Here is a 22667-nt window from a genome sequence, read left to right as displayed (position 1 = left end):
GGTACGTTGGTTACAGTACCTCGGTTAAGCCCGGTATTTTTCGACTTGCACTTCATATGCGGCATGATTCCAATTGCGGCAGTACTTTCATCGTGGAAAATGGCCATTTTTAATCATAATTAAGTATTTGTAAGTACATTTTAATATTTTCGTTGATTTCTAACGCCTGGAACCAGCCCGTCTGCCAGAACCGACTCGTATCACATGTACAGCAGTTGCCGGGTGTTGCCAAATCAAACGCACCTGTCGCCGTGTTTTGTTGTTTTTCAGCGGTGTATCGTGTTTTGGCCTGTCAAACCGTGTGACTTTTCACTGAAACGACGAGACTGGAATAACAGGGATGCACATGACTAAAAAGTATAACTTAAATACTTAGACTTGCTCAGCTGTCAGTTTCTAATGTGATGCCGACATCGTTTCTTGCGGTTCGTTTGTGTCTCTGTTGCTAAAAGTCGACGTCTACGCTAAGCTAGCGACGTTAGCTGACTTAGCTAGCGGATTTTTACTATGCTGTACAACAATAACATTTAGCTTTCCGTACTTTATCTTTTAGAGAGACAGTTTAGATTATAATAGCTGATTTAATTTGCACCAGATCATGCAGTGTCAACGCTTGAGGAGCTCGCATGTTAGCTAGTAAGGCTGTGGTGCTGCCTGTTTGAGGCTTGTGTTTATTGTTCTCACTGAGGGAGCAGTGGAGTTGAAACCTTTTAGCTGATGTTTATTTGTTTGTCCCCCATCTGCAGGACCAGGAACACAATGAAGCCTCCATCACAGTCAACTCCTGTAAGCAGCTTAGTAAGTGGTGACAGCTCAGTGTATTTATTCAGAATATAAACTTGATTAATCATTTATCACAGCTAGGTGTTGTCATGTTTTCCAAGGATCCATGTGAAAAGTGAGAGTGATTTTTGTGGTCAGGGAGAATAATAAGCTGCAGATCGTCCTGTAAACACCCAGTTCTTTAGCTGTTCTCATGACTAACAATGAAAACCCAGTCTGCTGAAGTGTCCTAATAGGCACAGTCCGCGCATCAAATGTAAACAAAAAGATGGCTTCTAAAACTGCCATCACGCCCTAAATTAATGACAGCGATCAGTGATGGAAGAAGTATTCAATTCCTTTACTTAAACTGAGTGGCAATACACAAGTGTAAAACGTAATTGCAAGGAAAAGTCGTGCTCATTAAATATGTAAAAACAAAATGCAAGTAAAAATGAAATTCTAAGACCAATAGTGCAAAAGTTAAACTTAAGGTATAAAATGTAACATAAGAATTGTATAAAATAAAACTAGGTATTTGTGGTAGATAGTAATTGCAGAAAGAATAATCTGCAATGTAAATAACAATTTAGTACATGTATGAGCAAAAGAGATGTATACTGTGCTGCTAATACTTATGCATTAATATGAAAATAGCATTTTACTGTCGTAGTTCATCAAGTTTGAGCCAATTTTAATTATCTCAAATACTTTTTTAATGGTGATAAACCTCAGGAAGACCAACAGACAACCGACAGACATGTAGTATACAGAGCAGGTAGAAGTGACAAATCATAAAGTCTAAAAGAGTCTTGTGGGAGTGCAAAAGTGTTTGAAATTTAAAAAAAACAAAAACAAAAAAAAAAAAAAACCTGTCCTGTATCCTAAAAAACAGACAAAACACATTTGTTACATAATCTCTAACTTAGACTTATGTGTACATTAACACCTGATCAATTACTGATGACAGATACTGATATTAGCTTGTGACAGATGAGATGTACTGGTATTGACTTAAATGTCAGCTGAAAAGACAAATTACAAGAATTGTTCAGAAACTGTCTCAATTACAAAGTTTGTCCACCAGAGTGTGCTGACAAGATTATTTTTACAGTGTGAAGTGTCCCCAACACTAGATCTTGGTCACAGTTTGTTGATAACAAAATCGGGGCTACAACTAACAACCAGTTGTCATTACTGATTTATCTATAAAAGGTTGGAACATTTCTTGATTTGTGCAAACAACAGTTCAAAACCCAAATACAGTGTATTTGCTCTCATAAATGAAAAAAAAAGAAAACTAAAAATGTATGAGGCTGGATATTAGCACATTTTGATTTTCTTTTCCTTTGAAAGATTACTTGTGAAATAATAATATAACAAAATTGCTGCCAATAATTTTTCTGTCAACTGACGAATTGATTAACAAACTAATTGTTTCAACTCAACACTTAAGTGAAAGAATATAAAAGTGTTTGCCCCTTTCATAAAAAAAGAAGATGTTTTAAACTCTCAAATATTGTCATCAATATTGGCCTAAAAAAGTTTATATTATTCCATTAAACAATGCTATGGATGCTACAGAATTCTGTTGTAGCAGTTTGTTGCTGCAGTTTCTTCTCCACTACACAACATGCTCACATATCACCTGTTCCTGCAGGTATTTGAAGGCGTCTACAACAATGCCAGAATGCTTCATTTCCTCACAGCAGTCGTGGTGAGTAGTGTACTTGTCTATCTGTCTGAAGTCTTACCACCTAAGTCTCACCAACTACAAACAGACTGAATCTTTCCTCACTGCTGGTTTCAGGGCTCCACCTGTGATGTGAGAGTGAAAAACGGCGCAGCATATGAAGGAATCTTCAAGACTTTAAGCTCTCAGGTAAAAAGTCTTGTTAAACTGCACCGATTTTCTCGGAATCTTTTACAGAAATGACACAAGTGCTCAGAGCTGCTGCAATAACTGATATATCTGTGTGCACTCTTCTGTCTATGATCAGTGTGAGCTGGCTGTGGATGCTGTTCATAAACAGAGCGATGGAGGAGGAGGAGGAGGGGGAGGTGAGGAAGGAGGAGGAGGAACCCAGTCCTTTCTACCCAAGATTGAAGAAATCACTGATACCATGATCTTCAGCCCCAACGACCTTGTGACCATGACCTGCCGCGATGTCGACTTAAACTTTGCTGTCAGAGGTAAACAGACACATATAGGGGTTGTTGATCTTTATGGTGTGGAAGTAAAGTTGATATTGAAAAGTTAAAAAAGGCAGAATAACCTCCAAAGATCACCAATTTACACTTTGTATCTATTTTTTCTAGTCTGTACATAACAGGGAAAAAAAAACAGTTTGTGGTTTAAGGAGGAGGTACATGCTGAAACCATTTCTTTGTTGTTTTCTTTTTCTAATGAATGAAAGTATATCCATGCGTCCAGTACTTCTGTCAGTCCACATGAGGTTTAAGAACTATCTTTTGATCTCACTCTTGTAAAAAAAGAAAAACAAAGTTGAACTTTTCCTTTGAAGGGAAACTGAGACTGCTTTCACTGACTGCTGATGATTTGTTGTACAATTTAAAAATGAAAACATTAGCCATCTTTAGGTATAAAAAATATTTTGAGAGATCTGTCCTGGCTTTTTATGTTTTCCCTAAAGTCAAATTACCCATGAATGATTGTGAAGCAATATCATGTTTTGTACTGAATGTATTATTACCTGTAGTTTCATCAGATTACACCTCCATCACACTCCTTATGAAAGAGCCAACAACAACTGTGTGCACTGAAGCTGTACAGATGTTTCTGTGTAGTTTATTGGAAGTGGCAGTGTAACAGTCTCTTTGAGAGTTAGTTTTATTTATTGTTGACCCATGTGTGTATATATGTTTCTGTGTGTGTGCTTTCAGACACGTTCACTGACACGGCCATCAGCTCGTCGCGGGTAAACGGGGAACACCGGGAGAAGGTCCTACAGAGGTGGGACGGAAACGGGAATGGAGAGAACTTCGAGCTTGAGGCAGACACAGTAAGGACATGCACAAAAAACACACACACACACACGAAGACACATACATATTACCGTGAAAGGAAGTCTGACTTTAGCCCCTTTCCACTGCACAAACCCCCCCCACTATTTTCTCTTTTCTTTGTTTTTTTTTTTTTTTTTCCACAAATTTCACACATACAGACGACAAAGCAAACATTCACAATAACGCACATATTTAAAAAAAGAAAAATAAATAAATAAGTTACAACAAACAAAATGAAACAAAACATCAGATTTGAAAAAAAAGGACAAAATGAAAGATGATAACACCATAAATACACTCTACACACAGCTATTTCATAGTGATTGTGTTCCCCGATATCTAAGAAATTAGACTTGCACCGATTACAATTTTTTGGGCCGATACCGATTTCCGATTTTAAGAGTGTTTGGACGGCCGATTCCAATTTTTTTCAAACCACTTTACAGTACACAAGATATTGCAGTATTTTCTAGCTTTCCTTAATCAGAACATTTTAACAGGGAAAAAAACATAAAATTCACACAGGGCTTTACATCTACAAAATGCACTGTTATGGACATTCTTATTTTAACAACACATTTGAACAGGCTGCCATGTAACATTCATATTTGGTACACATTCCCCGAGGGAGTAATAAAGTACCTACCTACGTACCTACCTACCTACATTTGTACAGGCTGCCGCTCCTGTGAGAATGCTCCGGTCAGTAAGTGCGCGGACACGCGCCTCGTCTGTTTCAAGCACTCCGCTCCGCTCCGTTAAGTTTAACACGGACAATTAACAATTTTCTCCTTCTCTCTTTTGATGTGTGTGCATGAATGATTAAGGTGAGAAGCCGCCCATGTTTACAGATTGTATATGCATATTTGTAAGACTTGAGTGTAAAGCTATTTTTCCTTTTGTTTATTTCAGAACCACACACACACACGCTACACTTGTGAACCTCCTGCATTGAAAATTAAAGTATCCTCTCGACCCTGATTCTCTGGCCGGAATCATTTACTCCATAGTTGTTCTACCCACACCAGTGTGTCCCTGAGGCCTCCTTCCTCATATCGCTCAAGCCTGAGCTGCACTTGTGCGTGTGTGTGCGCTGCGGATATTACGCGATGTCAATCATGTGGCGCGGTGAGAATTTGACCAGCATTTTAAATCAGCATATTTTAGACTGACCGGCTGGTCGGAGGTCATGGCTGATCACGTGAAACCGGCCTGATTCCGAGCACTGCCGATAAATCGGCGCAAGTCTATAAGAAATTCCAATAAAGGTTTCCATAGTTTTTCAAATTCTCCTGCCCTTCCTCTAGTTATATAAGTCAGTCTTTCCAATACGACACAAAATGCCATCTCCCTCACCCACATGCTTCTCGAAGGTCCATTTTTCTCCAAGATAGAGCTATCATTCTCCTGGCCTGCAGGAGTCCAAAGTCAATCAGAATTGTCTGTTGTGAACAAGTAGCAAAGTTCACTGGATATATGCCGAGCACACACAATTTTGCTTGATGAGGTACCTTCAGTCCAACAGTCTCAGATTCACATTCAGAAGATTGAGATTCAGAAAACTTTATTGTCTGTCGTAACAGAAAATCTTCTTCGACGTGGCTCCACATACAAGACAAGACAATACACTGATTAGAAACAATCGCACAACACAGATTCTGAAAGCACGCACAGTGTGTATAGATCTTAAAAACAAGTATAAAATTAAAACTGTAAAAAAAAAAAAGATATAGTACCAACAACTGTTTTCCAGTATTTCACTATTTCCTCTCTAGTGGGAAAGGTTACAATCGGCATTCACTCCTGGGACAAATGACTCTACAATTGTAACAGGTGTTTATCAGCTTCAGCTAGATTTGCTCTGATTGGCAGGGATGGAAAAATGACACCCTGGTGGACGTGCAAATTTTCGCCCATTTTCAGGCACAATGCAATGATGTTCTGCCACAAAGTCCGTTTGTCTCCGTCCAAGCAGAGCTCAAACATCATTTCTAAATTGGTCTGCTCCAAATTTGAGAGAGAGATGGAATAAGTAACTGATTCAGCTCTGGTCTATTGACATATCACTGATTTTTAGCAGGTCTTCCCAAGTCTAAAAACCTGCATATATGCTCTAATTTTGGTGAAAACATGTTGAAAGTCTTACAAGCATTCTGCCTGCTGATGGCAGAATAATGTGTGTTGCAGTAGGATCAGTGTTTTGAAACTGTGCCTTTCTCCACTGTGTCCAGTATAAAGATGACTGCAGAGAGAGGGCACCTTCCATGTTTTCATTGTGTGCTTCCTTTCTTAGTCAAACGGCTGGGACGCCAACGAGATGTTTAAGTTTAATGAGGAGACGTATGGCGTGAAGTCTACCTATGACTCCAGCCTCTCCATGTACACGTGAGTCAAAGTTTCACAGTTTAATGCTTTTATGCAAAGTGACTTTATCTAGAGTAACTCGCAAAGAGAATTCATCCCTCGACACTATTACAAACTAAACCCGACTTTTCCTCCTGGGTTTATTATTTCATTATTTTCATAGTTTGCCAAATGACCCCACTTCTCACTTGATTTATTACCTCAGTAGACATTTTCCTAATGAGTATAGGGTCTCATTTACTTCTAGGACTTATTTTTTGTGTCTTGTATGGTCTCCCAGCATGCCTTTGGAGAAGGGGAACTCAGACGTTTTCCGACAGCGGGAAGCACGAGCAGCCCGCTTAGCCAATGAGATTGAGGGCAGCCTGCAGTACCGCCGGCGGGTGTCTTTAGAGAACGACGAGGGCCGGAGCGAGGAAGAAAAATACAGCTCAGTGGCTCGAGAGAGGGAGGACAGGGCGAGCCCCGGGTTCACGTCCACTGGCAGGCAAGAAGAACATACACTGATTTTGTCTGTGAGAGATAAACTTTGGAGAAATCTGTGCCAAAAGTCTTAAGAGGAAGGGGAGCAGGAGTTATTGACTGACTTAAATTTGTTTTCTTTACCAAACTTGTGATTTATAAGGTTAGCATTAATAACGTGCTGTTAGATAACCTGTGTGTTTCCTCAGTTAGAAAAAGGGGCTGGTACAAGAACACAGATATAGAGCAGTAATAAAGAATCGTCCCACAGAACAAGAGTTGATTATGTGGTTTTCTAAATATTAGGGCTGTCACTTTATTCAAATATGCTTAAGTTAAAATAACTCACATAAAATTGTTTAAACTGACTTGTAGCCAACGTACCATAATATATATACCCTAAGTTTTTTTTGTAGAATTAATCTGTTTCTGTCCATTTGCAGTGCCTCGTTATCATGTTAGCATAAAGCATTTTATAAAGTCAGCAAACAGGTTCCTCATCCGCAAGTGTTCCTTTCATATTGTTCAATCTAAAATCACTCCATACATGACTTTATAGGTGTTTTGGCATCAGCACGACACATTTTCCGTCAACAAAGAGAACAACACTTTCGTTTACTAAGGGCAACAGGACGCCAAAAGATCAGAGTGACAGTGGATTTTATGACAGCACACCAGTGAAGTACAAGGCAGAGTAGGTTACACTTGGGAAATTGTACAGATCATTACAGATTAAATATAATTTTAAAGCGAATTAACACGACCTGAGGCCTACAGTTATTTGATAGTACAGAATAAGTCTTATTCATACAAGAATTATTTTTTTAGATTGTCTAATTGCAACTTAAACAAAAGTTAAAATAAAACAAAGATTTTTATGTGGAAGAAAAACATTTAAATATATCCAGAGAACTGAGTTCATGGCACCATTCAGAAAAAGTCTAAAATTATGTTCCTGTCTGTGTTCACTCTGAAACTTGCTCTGCTGGCCGTGCACCAGATGTACATAAATTTCTCTGTGATTAAAAACAGAACTTTATTCCATCAACCTCCCAGAATTCCTCTCACTGCCTTTTTTCCTCCATCTGGTTTTCCAGGGAAGGTAAATACATTCCTCTCCCGCAGCGGGCTCGAGAGATCGGTCTGTCTGGCAGGGCTGGCACCTCCGGTCGAACTGTTCCACCTACCTCCTCCAGACACCCACCGCCTGGCTCGTCATCTCCCAAACTGCCCTCTGATAGGAGTAACCCACTGACCATCAGAACAGCCTACTCTCCTCACCAATCACAGAGCAGCCCGCCAGCTGCCGGCAGCCCTCCCTGCACCAATCACGTCCTCCCGCACTCCGTCTCCCACCCACAGGCACTGGCCGACTCATCTCGCTCGTCTGTTAACGGAGGTAACCTAAATATATGTTCCTGTTATTTTATTTAAATAAAGGAGCCTCACTGTCGTGTTGAAGGCCATGCAGATCCACACATAGTTAGATCTCTGCTCACCTACTCGGGTCACCAGACTTATCAAAGGTTTAAATTCTTCTGCCCATACAGGTGCAGTCAGAGAGATGTCAAACACAAAAACTGCAGGAGCTAGCCAGGCTAGCGTGCATCAAAGTGTACTTACAGTACTAAAAGGAAAAGTGCTCATGATGCGGAATGGCTCATTGCAGAATCATAAATATTATATTCCTGGGTTATAATTATTGATGCATTAATGTCTTTATCATGTGTGGAGCTCAGTTTAATTAGTTTATATACTGTTGGGCAGTTTAATCCATAATAATAATACATCATCTTTTTTTCATCTGATTATATTTTGTATTAATAATAGAAATCTGTAAGTAACTTAAGTTATCAAATAAATAAAGTGGAGCAAAAAGTACAGTTATTTCATTTCTTTTTTTCATTTGATCCACTCATGGTAATACACGACACCAGGAAGGAAAAAAACAACTCACAGTCACAGCACAACTTGATTTACATGCTCCATTACCAACAAGGAGCAGGAAAATCTTATTTTGCCTGGTAAAGAAAGGATCATAGAGATTGATGGGTTTAAAAATTAATTTGAAATACGATTTATTGTTAGTGTGTGTTAGTGTGTTTGTGTATGTGTGTGTTGGCTTTAACTGCTTCTCTCTCTCTCTTTCTCTTTCTCTCTCTCTCTCTCTCTCTCTCCCTCTCTCTCTCTCTCTCTCTCTCTCTCTCTCACTCTCAGTCACATCCAGAACTTCCCCCAAAGCCCAGAGACTTCAGAGCACCAGAAACCTGCGGACCCCAAACTCCCAGTCCTCACCTGCAGGTAGGTCCAACACACACACACACACACACACACACACACACACACACACACACACACACACACACACACACACACACAGAAAGAGAGAAATTTCTTTCATGAATCTTTGATCATGAAGAGAGATTCAGTTTTGCCCTCTTTCTCTTCCTTCCAGTCTCTCGTGCTCCAAAACCAGACGCCTCTTCCCAGGACCTCCCCCTGGTCGGCCCCACTTTCTTGGACTCCTCCTCTTCTTTCTCCTCCACAGTCGCCACGGCAACCACCACCACTAAACCCTCTGGCCCCACCCCGCTCTTCCCTGTCGATGGTGAGACAGTTTTTATTTTCGTTTTCAGATCTAGGGCTATATGTATATTTCGGTAAGGCTTCAAAAATGTTGACATTGAAACTCAGTTACATGGAGAAGTTCTTTAACCTGAAGAGTTTAAATGATTGACTGTTTGTACTCTCAATATTATGTCTATACAATTACATTTGTTGAGCCAATAGTTGTATCTCCATTTTGTTGTTGGTAAAGAAAATAAGAATCCCCATTTTCTGAATGAAAATGTTAAACCGAACAACTTTAAGTAAGCAAAGGGCTTTTTGGACTCTCAGCTTCTTAAACAACAGAAATAACAATTTAGGAAAGATTTCATGTGTCTGCAGATAATTTTAGATGAAATAAAAGTGAAGTTCAGAAGCTGCTGAAAAGAAAAGAACGAATTTAGGGCCATAAATAATTAGAATTTTTTGCTCAATTAATTTCTTGATAATTTTTTTGGATGTTCAAAGATATTCAATTTACAATGAAATAAAACTGAGACAAGCAGAAAATATTCACATTTTAGAGGCAAATGTTTGGCTTTTTTCCTTTATAACCTACTATACAAAGAATTGATTATGAAAATCAATATCACAAGTGGAAAAAACTTGAAGTTAGAGCATTTACTATGTAGACAGTGTAAAATGTACACCACAACCAAGTCTTGAGAAAAATATAAACAGCAGCATGTAATTAAAAAAATCATGAGACTTCTGCAAAAGGATGAGGTGAACTAAAAGTAACGTTTTGTAAACAAGCGTGCAAGTGCTCAATCCCGAGAAGTTGAAGTCTGCTATTTAACATTTAATTAATGATCTGACTGGCTTTGTGGTGGGGGGAAGAGTGTCTTTCTCATACTGTTGAAAAAAGTGAAAAAATACATATCACTATATTTTTTAGCAAATAACTTGATATCAATATGGTAATGACATTGTAGAGTTGACTATTGGTGCTATCATAAAATGTGTACACAATGAGTTCCTAGTATAAATTCAGTAATATGGATATAATGACTAAGTGGGTAAAGGCAAATAATAGCACAGCCATAATAGTCTACTCTAATTACTGTAATGCAGCCTTTAAAACCAGGAAAAGACAACACTGAAGATATAACAATATCCAAAATGTAAGATGATATCATGTAGTTTTGTTGAAAAGCTGTGAAAAAGTCTGTTTCTCTTAATATGTCCCTTATACAGTACAGGCCAAAAGTTTGGACACACCTTCTCATTCAATACGTTTTCTTTATTTTCATGACTGTTTACATTGTAGATTCTCACTGAAGGCATCAAAACTATGAATGAACACATGTGGAGTTATGTACTTAACAAAAAAAGGTGAAATAACTGAAAACATGTTTTATATTCTAGTTTCTTCAAAATAGCCACCCTTTGCTCTGATTACTGCTTTGCACACTCTTGGCATTCTCTCCATGAGCTTCAAGAGGTAGTCACCTGAAATGGTTTCCACTTCACAGGTGTGCCTTATCAGGGTTAATTAGTGGAATTTCTTGCTTTATCAATGGGGTTGGGACCATCAGTTGTGTTGTGCAGAAGTCAGGTTAATACACAGCCGACAGCCCTATTGGACAACTGTTAAAATTCATATTATGGCAAGAACCAATCAGCTAACTAAAGAAAAACGAATGGCCATCATTACTTTAAGAAATGAAGGTCAGTCAGTCCGGAAAATTGCAAAAACTTTAAATGTGTCCCCGAGTGGAGTCGCAAAAACCATCAAGCGCTACAAGGAAACTGGCACACATGAGGACCGACCCAGGAAAGGAAGACCAAGAGTCACCTCTGCTTCTGAGGATAAGTTCATCCGAGTCACCAGCCTCAGAAATCGCAAGTTAACAGCAGCTCAGATCAGAGACCAGATGAATGCCACACAGAGTTCTAGCAGCAGACCCATCTCTAGAACAACTGTTAAGAGGAGACTGCGCGAATCAGGCCTTCATGGTCAAATAGCTGCTAGGAAACCACTGCTAAGGAGAGGCAACAAGCAGAAGAGATTTGTTTGGGCCAAGAAACACAAGGAATGGACATTAGACCAGTGGAAATCTGTGTTTTGGTCTGATGAGTCCAAATTTGAGATCTTTGGTTCCAACCGCCGTGTCTTTGTGAGACGCAGAAAAGGTGAACGGATGGATTCCACATGCCTGGTTCCCACTGTGAAGCATGGAGGAGGAGGTGTGATGGTGTGGGGGTGTTTTGCTGGTGACACTGTTGGGGATTTATTCAAAATTGAAGGCACACTGAACCAGCATGGCTACCACAGCATCCTGCAGCGACATGCCATCCCATCCGGTTTGCGTTTAGTTGGACGATCATTTATTTTTCAACAGGACAATGACCCCAAACACACCTCCAGGCTGTGTAAGGGCTATTTGACCAAGAAGGAGAGAGATGGAGTGCTGCGGCAGATGACCTGGCCTCCACAGTCACCGGACCTGAACCCAATCCAGATGGTTTGGGGTGAGCTGGACCGCAGAGTGAAGGCAAAGGGGCCAACAAGTGCTAAACACCTCTGGGAACTCCTTCAAGACTGTTGGAAAACCATTTCAGGTGACTACCTCTTGAAGCTCATGGAGAGAATGCCAAGAGTGTGCAAAGCAGTAATCAGAGCAAAGGGTGGCTATTTTGAAGAAACTAGAATATAAAACATGTTTTCAGTTATTTCACCTTTTTGTTAAGTACATAACTCCACATGTGTTCATTCATAGTTTTGATGCCTTCAGTGAGAATCTACAATGTAAATAGTCATGAAAATAAAGAAAACGCATTGAATGAGAAGGTGTGTCCAAACTTTTGGCCTGTACTGTAAATGGAAAAATGGATGTCTAAGAGTCGTCAGAACTTGAGAATCCACAATGCTGGTATGTTCTACATGTCAGTGTTTTCTTTGTAAGTGTGTTTCAGTCCTCTCTCCATCCTCCACAGTGAATGAGATCCTCAGCACAGCAGCGAAAGAGCGAACTGAAAGTTTGTCTGAAGCAAAGAGCAGCAAAGGTAAAAGACTTGTGTCCTTCACGGCGTTTACATTCGTCCCTTTTATACTTGATGTGAGAAAACACTGACTTTAGGTAGCTGTGATCCGCACACAGTCATTCTTATGTTAGTCTTAAAAATCCCACTGTGGTGAATCTGATGAGTCATTCATCTACTTCTCTGTCTCTATCTCGCAGCTTCTTCGGGCCAGCAGAGATCCCAACTGGAGGAAGAGCTCCGCAAATTCGGCAAAGAATTCAGGGTGAGAATGATGTGATACTAAGGGGACAGGGGTCATACAGGGCTCATGTTCCTGTCTGAGGGTTCAGGAATAAATATGTGTTCATTTATTGATTTGGCAGATGCTGTTTTCTAAAGCGATGTGCATATACAGTTCAATCACAGCCACAGCAGATCAAAGTTAATGATGTAAGATTTAGAGTTAATTACTGTAAATGTTAATTTATGAGTGAATTTATTATGTTCAGAAATCTACAGGTGAGGCATTGATGGATTAATTCATGAAGGATGGAGTGGAGTGTTTAATTTTAGCATTGCAATCCTATGTGTGTATTATATTTACAGTAAATTAATAAAAGAATGCATATAGAAGAAATAAGACATGGAAAAAATTTGGTTATTTGAATCAACACATAAAACATTGATTTGGGATGAAGATGTGTGTAAAGCATCCACATTTCGCCCCAAAAATACACTTATTACCTTTCATTACATTCCTTCAAAGTCTTCATTATTACATGAGTCTTGACAGACGTGGATGCAAACTGCACCTTTACTGTGTATCAGAAGAAGTCAGCAAATAGTGAAGTTATAAAGTGTTAAAAAACAGTATCTGGGGTGTCAGTTGTTAATGTTTGTATTTCTTCCTGTATGTCTCTCAGCTGCAGCCCACCTCCTCTCCATCAGCGAGCCCAGCTTCTTCAGATCCTCCTCAGCACAGCTCCTCCTCACCTGCTGACTCATCCTCCTCCTCCCCTGTGCCGCTGAAACCTCTCACCTCCTCTGCCCAAGATCTGCAGCAGACAGCAGAGGCAGCTGCCCCCACCACGACCCCTGCTGCCTCGACCCCCACAGCTCCTGTCGGCCCCCAGGCCTCAGGGCCAGATGAGCTGCAGCCAGGGACAACCCAGTCGGCCCCCAGCAGTGAGGAGGGCTGTTCAGAAAGCGGTGAACGACCAGAGTCTGCATCTGCAGCTGCAGTGTAAGTGCTGCATTACTATTACAAAATTTTCTCTCAGGTAGTGAAAACAGGCAAACATGATAAATGAAAGGAAAGTAGACATGGATGTCAGCTTGTCAGTTTCAGAAAGTTAGAGGAAAAAGTTGTAGATATCAGGAAGGTGTGGGGTGTCCATTCTGACTGTGGATCATATTAAATTTGCACAGCCTCACACGTGTAAACAAACCAGTTAGCTACAGTAGCAAATCCAGGGTGTTACTTTCTGTGTTTTACTATCAGTCAGGGTTGTGAAATAATTTATATAAAACTAAAGTTTATTTGGAAAAATGGAGACACTTTTCCTGAATCTCTACAGTGAAGATGGTTAAAGTTTGCATAGTCATAATGCACATAAGTATGAGAATGGGAAACTTTGGTATTTTTCAACTTTAAGAATACCAAAATTTCCCATTCAAAACAAACTTGCTGAATTTGATTAGTGGGGGTTCATAAAGCAGCAGCGCCCCAAGGCTGAAAAATTAAGCCATAGTGGAATTGCCAAAAACTGCAATTCCTCTAACGGCTACTTGAGACTGAGGCAAAAGTAATCCTTTCTGTAACTGCGTCTGATAAACCCTGAAACTCAAAAATCTGTTACTCAAACTGGACTTCCTGAATCATTTTTCATCGTCCCACCCGTACCTTAAACAACATGGCTGTTATTTTTAGCTGTTTGTTGTTTTTGATATACGTATATATTTAATGACCATTTCTGTTTTCTTTTTTGCAGGCAAGTGAAAAACTCAACACTGAATCCAAACGCAAAAGAATTTCTTCCCATAAAAGTTAACACAGTCCAGGTTAGTTTGATGGTAAAACAAACACCCACTTTTTGGTTTCACTTGTAGTTTGATTGTAGTTTGTGAATAATTTGACACTTTAACATGATGTTTAGTTTGATTTCACGATTGTTATACAGTTTTTAAGTGTTGAACTGCTCTATGTGAAACCTTATATGTAGGGGTTGTATAATAGTCCAGAACTTCTAAATTCAACTTAAGATTTTCCTCTCTGACAGTATTTCTTTCCCCGTGTTGTGACAGAAGCCTGCGCCGACCCCCACCCCTCCTCGACCAACCCCTCCGAGCCCCTCTTTAGTTCTGCCTCCTCCAGGACAGCCAGGAGGAGGCGCCATCTACAGCAACCCACCTGGGCACTACCTGTCCTATGTCTCCCCCCTCCACATCCAAGGACACCAGATCCAGGTCTGATTCCCTCTTTGTAGTGTCAGTCACCAAGACTGTTATTATACACATATATTCCATTGTTGTGTCATTAATCAGATGGCATTAGAGAGTCATCATAAAACTTTACACAGCTGTAATTAAAGTGTCTCCCTTGACTCCTTCTCAGGCTCCTCAGATGTATCAGTACACCATGTCAACTGTCAACCAGGGCAAATACCCCAGAGCCAAAGGTAAACATACACACACAATTTTTTTTTTTATTTCATTCAAATTGATCATTAATGTCTGTGCAATCATGAGAATGGAGAAACGTGAGGCAAAGATATTTGGAGGTGAAAGGGACAGGTGCGTGCAGGTGTTCTAAAAACATGAAATTATTCAACATAGTTTGGTGTTCTTGGCCTGCGTATCACTGGCAATAGTTGAAGCTGCAGCAGCGTTTGTGGAAGGGATGAGGGTGCAATTTGTGCCAAAAATCATGGTCTTTCTCAGACTCATCACTCAGTGAAATGTTAACACACAAACATGACACATATTTTTAGATTCAGTGTTAGTCACACTTCCTGAGGGTATCATTATATCTGATGTCCATCCGGAGTAAATGTCTACAAATCCTCTTAAAACTGACAGAAATAAGATGGTGCAGAAGTTGCCTGAGAATCATCATGTTTTTAAGTTTTCTTCAGTATCAAAGTAATTCAGTAATAGTTGTGTGTAGGCACACTGCAAACAGGAGCTGCTAGTAGCTAATTCAGCATGCTTTGAATGGTGAAGAAAGAGTAAACAAATACAGGCTCCCAGTGTAGCCTACAGCATAATTCGCTGACTCCATGGCAACATTATACTTCCTGTTTACATCCCACTGTGGTTCCAAAACATTTTTGATCACCAAGTAGATTAAAGACAAAGACTAATATTAGGAGTGACAAAATCCATTATTGTTCACCTTTTCTGTGATGTACTACCAACATTTCTTTTGACATTACTATCAACATGATTCTTACCTCTGAAGTGGTAGTGACCATGTGTTCTGCTGTTTCAGGTCCGGTGGTGGGACAGCGTCCAGAGCACCATGCCTCCCAGGCCTCCCCCATGATCTCAGCTGCAGCCTCGGCAGCAGGACCCCCCCTGGTGGCTTCACCTTATCCCCAGTCCTACCTGCAGTACGGTCAGGTGCTCCAGGCCCTTCCTCCACACTACCACGGACAGGTACTGATATTTGACTTAACATTGAAGCTCATGAAGCACATTTAACCAGTGGATCCCAACCTCTTTGGCTCATGGCTCCCTACAAAAAAGCAGTTGGAACTCCTTGTCACAGTTGTAATGTCTATTTGTTTAAAGAGACCTAACATGAAGTCTATTATCTAATCATCTGATGACCCCTCAGATTTAACTGTTGACCCTTTTGAGGGGCCCGACCCCTAGGTTGTGAACCACTGGACCAAACCAGCTTACTGTTTATAAAGTAGTTCAAATTAGCTCCACCCCGAGCAGCTACAACAGGAACATAATCTAACATTGATGGTTCAGTATTAACTATCAAATAATGTAAATCATAAATATATCAGTCAAGGTAACTTTTTCTTTTACTTTTGATACTTAAAGTTAGGGCTGGGCGATAAATCGATTTTCTCGATTAATTCGAATTTGTAGTTTAGGCCAATTTGTTTTAATGAAAATCAAGTTTCTATTTAAAATTCGCCAACGCTGCTCCATGCTGGGCTCCCGTAGTTTAGAGTGGGCTCCCCCCTCACCCCCGCGCGCTTGATACACAAACAACATGGCAGCAAGCGGGGAAGAACTCCTTCTCAAGAAAGGGAACAAGTTCTTCAGTGTTTTTATGTGCTCACCTGTGTCCGTATCTCTGTGTGTGTGTGTGTGTGTGTGTGTGTGTGTGTGTGTGTGTGGGTATCAGGGCCGAACTCCGCCGTGCACGACACAGAGAGCAGAGGAGGATTTTAGACGCGCACCGTGTAGGGACAGAAATGACATGTCCTTGTGTCAATAAGATAAATAAGTGTTACCAACGCCAAGCTGGCAGACCCCCGAACCGTAGTAAAGGGACCTCCGAAGACCATTAGCTCCTTTAGCTTGTGTTAGCTCGTTGTGGCAACAACACATAAACAACGGGACTTCATCTGCGTTGAAGAACGGCACTTTATTTTCAGCACTGCAGGGATGATGCACAGCCTCTGTCATCAGTGTCTGACTTTTACATAGAGGGAAATAACTCAAAAACAGCATGCAGAACTGCGCAGGCTTCTTCACTGTGGCTGCTCGATGTAAACATAGCATAGCACATGCCTCACTTTCTTCCTGGGGCGCATCCGTCTGATGTCACACACCACACCCGGCGCACTAACTCCTGCAACAACTACACACATACACAGCTCCACACACACACACACACACACACACACACACAAACACACATCAGGCTCAGCCTGTAACATAAGGCTATTTAGTTTGTATAATAAAAGGACAAGGTATAGACCTGTTCTATAGGAAAGGTAACCTTAAATGACTTCTGTTGTGATCAAATATGATGGTAGGGGAAACACTGCTGTAGGCCTATGATAAGAAAGGGGTCCGGTGGAAAGCGATCACAGATGCAGTTGCCATGTATATTGCAGGAGATGTGGTGCCCATATAGGCTACCATGGAAAAGCCAGGGTTTATTCACATGCTGAAAGTTTTGGACTCCAGGTATGTGCTACCAGGCCGCAAATATTATTTTGTTTTAACTAGGAGGGGAAAAAAATCGATTTAAATCGTGAATCGGATTTTTTTTTTTTTTTTTAAGGCCATATCGCCCAGCCCTACTTAAAGTAAAACTAAACCACTAGGACATTCTACTGTGACTTTGCATGTGATTCTTATTCATCGGCTAAATGTGAGTAATAGTGTGTCAAAAGCCTCTAAAATAAAAAGAAATGTATATTAGGATTGAATCACATGAAGTCAAACTACTATTTGATGTTTGTTAAACCGTATCTTAAGAAACTAAAACAAATATTTTGACTTGACTTTGTTTTTTGATACTCTTGTCTGGTTCTTTTGTTATTTCCAGCCTGTTTACTCAATGCTGCAGGGTGGTGCCAGGATGCTGACATCTGGGGCACCTCCTCAGCAGATGGGTCCTCCTGGCCCCCAGTACCCTGGCCAGAGTGATGGCCCACCGGGGCCACAACAGGGCATGTATGGTAAGCTAATCTACTGAAAGGCAAAGCAAGAAGTTTTCCTTAAAACTCAACAAATCATGAATGTGGTGAATACAGTTTGTTTTGTTGTGATCTGCCCTAATAAGTAATTTGTTGTGAATTCAGAACTCTGTTAGCCTACACCAAAATGTATCTCTCACATTGAGCTCTTATCTCCGTTGTAGGAAATAAACATCACTGCAGTTCTTTTTTTCACTGTGCCATTTTGGGTTTTGAAACATGATACTCAATAATGATAGCAACATTGATGATACAGTGTTTCCTACAGCTCTGAAATATTCTTGTGGTTGTAGCCGATGGAGATGGCCGGCATTACATGCCAGCACAAATAGTGGTCTACCTGCGACAAACAACAAATCAATTTTTTGATTTATTCAATACTCCTATTACTGTTTTATACATTACATCATTATGCTCTTTTCTAATCACATGTAGAGCCAAGCTTATCTGTCACTGTTTTCCTGCTTTTGTGTGTGTGTGTGTGTGTGTGTCTCTTCTTGTCTCTTTCGCTCTGTGTAGACAAAAGTGACAAGTATGAGGAATAAGTACATATATTAAAAAAACACAATCACAAATAGCAGAAATACTAGGCTATTTCTAACAGTGGAGGGGTGGTTTTAGAAATTTTAGCACTTGGGAGGTAAAAATGCAACTCCAGGAGAACCGCAGAGAGAGGAGGGTAAATCAAACGAAATGGAAAGATGGGATGCATCTTTTTATCATATTTAAAGGTAGGGTCTGGAGGATTTTCCAGTTGCTGTTTGTAAACACACATTCAAATTTAGCCCCTCCTATCAGGCTCAACTCTCCCAGGTGTACGGAGCCCGGAGGTACGGAAGAAGGCTTTGCAGAAGAGGTGCAGGCAAGGCTCGCGCTGGTGCACGCTTGGACACGCTTGGGCACGGCACCTACGCTCTCTCATTGGCTGGGGAAATCTCCGCCCAGAAGCGGTCCGAGCTCAAAAAAACATCAAAATACAGTTAAAGGGCAGGAGCTCTGCAAACAGAGTCACCACCACACATGAGTAGAAGCCCATAGGTGATGATTAAGCAGGATTTCATTTGTATATGTCTATATTTTGTTTTGTTTGAAAATCCTCCAGATCCTACCTTTAATAGTAGATTCAGTATAGTTTCTTCAGATTCGCCTGCAACTCTCTGAAAACATAGACCAAATGCCTAAACTGTCGCCGCAGATCCTGGGCCTGTGTTGTGTTGAAGACTGTTTCCTCGTCTATGTGTTTCCCCTTACCTAAATCTGAGGCAACCCCAAAGAGGGTGCTACAGGAACAGTGTTTGATAGGGGGTCAGACTTAGACACAACACCGTCCCTTTAGGGTGATTCTGCCACGGCCGTGGTAGCAGAACAAGCAGGTACGGGTAGGGTAGATCAAAGGGGAATTGTCCACTAGTTATTTGATCACGGATGGCATCGTCCTCTGGCGTAGATGAAATGTAGAATAAATGTAGAAAATGAATGTAGAAAAAAAAAATGAAAAATGCTGACATGGGTTGCCAAATATACTATTTACATAAAGTCTGTGTGTGAGTTTACTGTTGTATGAATTTAAATGAAAATATATAATAATAAATACTGCAATAACAAGGTACAGAAAGACTCGTCATAGGTAAAGTTGCAGAGTAAAGTTGCAGATTTTCTGAAGCTTAATTCAGCTCAGCAGTACAGTGTCATCTGCATAAAGATGAACAATAGAAATATTGTGATTAAAATAAATGATAAAAAAGAAATGGTCCATGTATTGAACCTTGTGGGATTCCTTTGGTAATAAATAAGAATTTAGATTGAGCATTACCCGCCTATATACACCAATGTCTGTCCACAGTTGAGGAAAAATCATTAATTACAATGCATTGCCAGCTCCAGGTTTAACAGTATATCATCGTTTATGTTCACTTTAAATTAGATTTTAAATTGTAAATGTACTGTGGTATGAAGGCAGACAAGGCACTGGATGATGTACAGACTTGCATATCTGCAATGTTTTGTTTAAATGTTAGAATATACCAGACCACCTAAAAGTTGCATGTAAATGAGCAATATTCCCACTTTTACCTGTATTTTTCTCTCTCAGCTCAGTCGTTCTCTCACCACTCGGGCTCCATCCATCCTCCTCAGCCCTCCAGCACCCCCACTGGGAATCAGCCCCCTCCCCAGCACACAGCTCCCAGTCCAGGACACACTCAGGTAATGCTGTACTGACATTTATGGTGACTATCAGCTGCCTGGTTGATGAAATATTTTGTCCCTATGAAAAGCCTTAGTGTACTTTGTAAAATGGTCGTCAGTAATTTATACACTCTTTGTAGTAAATTCAAGACAGAACCAGGCAAAATATTATAATAAGATTACCTTGGTCATTATTTAACATAACATACAGTACTATTCTGCAAATTGTAATCCTTAAAACTATATACAAAGAAAACAATGACAATAATAATAATAATAATAATAATAATACACCTTGAAGAAAACTAGGTTGACAGGTGATGTTCTGATGTAAAATCTTTGACTCTTCCTGTTAAATTACTTAATCAAACTCGGGTTGTCTGTTTTTTCCTCTCAGTCGAATCAGGCTGCTCCTCAGCCTCAGTCCATGTTCCACTCTGGAGGTTTGTCAGCCCCAACCCCTCCTAACCTGCAGCAGGGCCACAGCTCCCCTCAGGCCTCTTACACCATGCAGGGATACAGCCTCCCCACCCACCAGGCTCTGCCCCACGGCTTCCCCTCCATCAGCCAACTCACTCAGGTGAATATGAACCCTTAGGAAACACCGTCTTTAAGAAAATCTGAGATGGGGTTCAGAATTTTGGAATGTAATTAAGAACATTAACTCAAGTACTTTACTTAAGTACAAATTCAAGGTACTTGTACTTTACTATTCACATTTTATGCTACCTTAAACTTCTACTCCACCTCTCTGTCTGCTTTAGTTATTTTTTTAGATTAGAGTTTTTTCATACCCTTCCTGTCTATACTATATTATTATTTAGTTGTGGTTTTTTTTTTTTCATCATTCTGTAGCTTCCCATTAGTGAACTTTATATATTAAATTCAAAAATCAAAATTTTGGTCAAAACGCGCATGTTTTAGGATCAAAATGCTTTTTCCCAAACCCTTCTAAAACTTTTTCCTCATGTGAGCTGACACAGGTTTCTGCATGATGTAGTTGCCACATATAAACCTCCTGGCTTGCCTGATGTGCTTATTCATAACTGAACCCTCTTTGCAAATTGCGATCTTAAGCTCCAAGTTTGGAGAAGCAGACAGGAGTACTGGCACGGAGCATGCACTACAGCACATTCTGCTGATAATACCTGCGTATTTTTACTTAGTTAAGGTTTTGAGTTTAGGAATTTTACTTGTAGTGGAGTATTTTTACAGTGTGATTACAGTATTTTTATTAAAGTAAAGGAGCTGAATAGTTATTTCACCGCCGAACATCCGTGAGGTGTCATTGATGTGTGGTTCTTAAGACATCGTCAGTTTGCAGTTTCTCATATGGCATCTTGTGTGTCCTCTGCAGGCTCATGTCACTGCAGGCATGTCAGGACCTCACCACTCTGCAGGTCACGGCCTGCCACCTGTCATGCTGCACTACGTCTCCCCTCAGCAGGGTGGAAGCTCCAACCCCCAACACGGCCCCCAGCAGGGAGCACCACAACACTTTTACATCGGACACCCACAAGGTATAACACACCCCTGGACACAGACTGACTGTGGTCCTATGGGCCACAAAAAAAAGTTGTTTTTAATGGAGAAAAGTTACTTTTATGCTGTTATGAGATACTATACTAAGACTTAGGATTTTTTATGACATAGTATGCCAACACTTTTTCAACTACTTTTTACAACATACTATACTATAACTTAAAGGGATAGTGCACCCAAAAATGAAAATTAAGCCATTATCTACTCACCCATATGCCGACGGAGGCTCAGGTGAAGTTTTAGAGTCCTCACATACCTTGCGGATATCGGTGGGGGGAGTGGCTAGCACACCTAATGGCTGACGGAGCGCCAGACTAACGTCCAAGAAAACAAAACTGAAACCACAAAATATCTCCAACATGCTCATCCGTAGTGATCCAAGTGTGCTGAAGCCCCAACATAAAAAATTGTTTTGAAAAGCGTCATATGAACTCTGTTTTTAGCCTCACTGTAGCCTGTAGCTCTGACTGCTTCTCTGTTTTCACTTGTTGTGTAATTGAAGGCGTTTGTAAATAACAGCCTTATATTCAAAATGTGTATAGATTACTTTTCAAAAAACCTTTTGTGTATGTTGTGTTTTCCAGCTGTTCAGGTTCAGGCTCACCCCACCCAGCAGCTGTCCTTCCACCCCTCTGCAAACTGAACCCACTTGGTCATAGCTGGATTCAGGAGCGAGGAAGACGAGTGTTACTGTCTGAAAAGCCCCCGCCCCAAAACCCCAAACAACTTGTAACATTCCCACTTCCTGACATCACATTTAACACGTCCTCATTTTTACCCACATCACCTTTTAGACAGAGACGTGTCTGGATTTTAAAATGTAAATACAGACTGTGTCCACACAGCTGGACTGAAGACAATAACTGGTGGAAACGTTTAGACTGACGACAGTGGAAACAGTTTCTCTCCCCGTCCCACCTCCTCTGTCCTTTTACAGACGAAACCAGTTCATTAATAATAAAACCACTGAACTAAATGCATTGTCCCTGGAAGATCATTGTTAGCTTGAACACTTAAACTACAGGTGATGTATTAACTGTCTGCCAGAGATGATCTACACTACTCTTATGTCTGTCT

General features: G+C 40.5%; 1 protein-coding gene across 5 annotated transcripts; it reads left to right on the top strand.

Annotated features, from left to right (window-relative positions):
• On the top strand, positions 1–22566 carry atxn2l (ataxin 2-like). Of its 5 annotated transcripts, none has more exons than XM_049561543.1 (23): positions 1–129; positions 747–798; positions 2423–2479; positions 2573–2644; positions 2763–2955; positions 3667–3785; positions 6083–6174; positions 6434–6640; positions 7713–8014; positions 8833–8916; positions 9071–9223; positions 12163–12231; positions 12408–12472; positions 13113–13432; positions 14181–14250; positions 14494–14655; positions 14804–14867; positions 15680–15846; positions 17711–17843; positions 19954–20066; positions 20446–20628; positions 21406–21568; positions 22175–22566. In XM_049561543.1, the coding sequence occupies exons 2-23, from the start codon at positions 760–762 to the stop codon at positions 22231–22233; spliced, it is 2886 nt and encodes a 961-aa protein (XP_049417500.1). In that variant the 5' UTR covers positions 1–129; positions 747–759; the 3' UTR covers positions 22234–22566. The 5 variants fall into 5 exon arrangements, with proteins under 5 accessions (XP_049417500.1, XP_049417498.1, XP_049417496.1 ...); XM_049561541.1 differs by lacking the exon at positions 1–129 and adding an exon at positions 249–357 and having other exon boundaries at positions 747–786; XM_049561539.1 differs by lacking the exon at positions 1–129 and adding an exon at positions 249–357.
• Positions 22567–22667: the final 101 nt, after the last annotated feature.

Source organism: Epinephelus fuscoguttatus, linkage group LG19 (assembly GCF_011397635.1).
Source record: "Epinephelus fuscoguttatus linkage group LG19, E.fuscoguttatus.final_Chr_v1".
Taxonomy (NCBI): domain Eukaryota; kingdom Metazoa; phylum Chordata; class Actinopteri; order Perciformes; family Serranidae; genus Epinephelus; species Epinephelus fuscoguttatus.
The sequence above is the reverse complement of the archived record's forward strand: the minus strand, read 5'-3'. Positions and strand labels throughout refer to the sequence as shown.

Coding starts and splice junctions, on each gene's coding strand:
- atxn2l (XM_049561539.1), top strand. Junction 2,480..2,572: donor ATTTCCTCACAGCAGTCGTG/GTGAGTAGTGTA, acceptor TGCTGGTTTCAG/GGCTCCACCTGTGATGTGAG. Junction 14,868..15,679: donor CAAATACCCCAGAGCCAAAG/GTAAACATACAC, acceptor CTGCTGTTTCAG/GTCCGGTGGTGGGACAGCGT.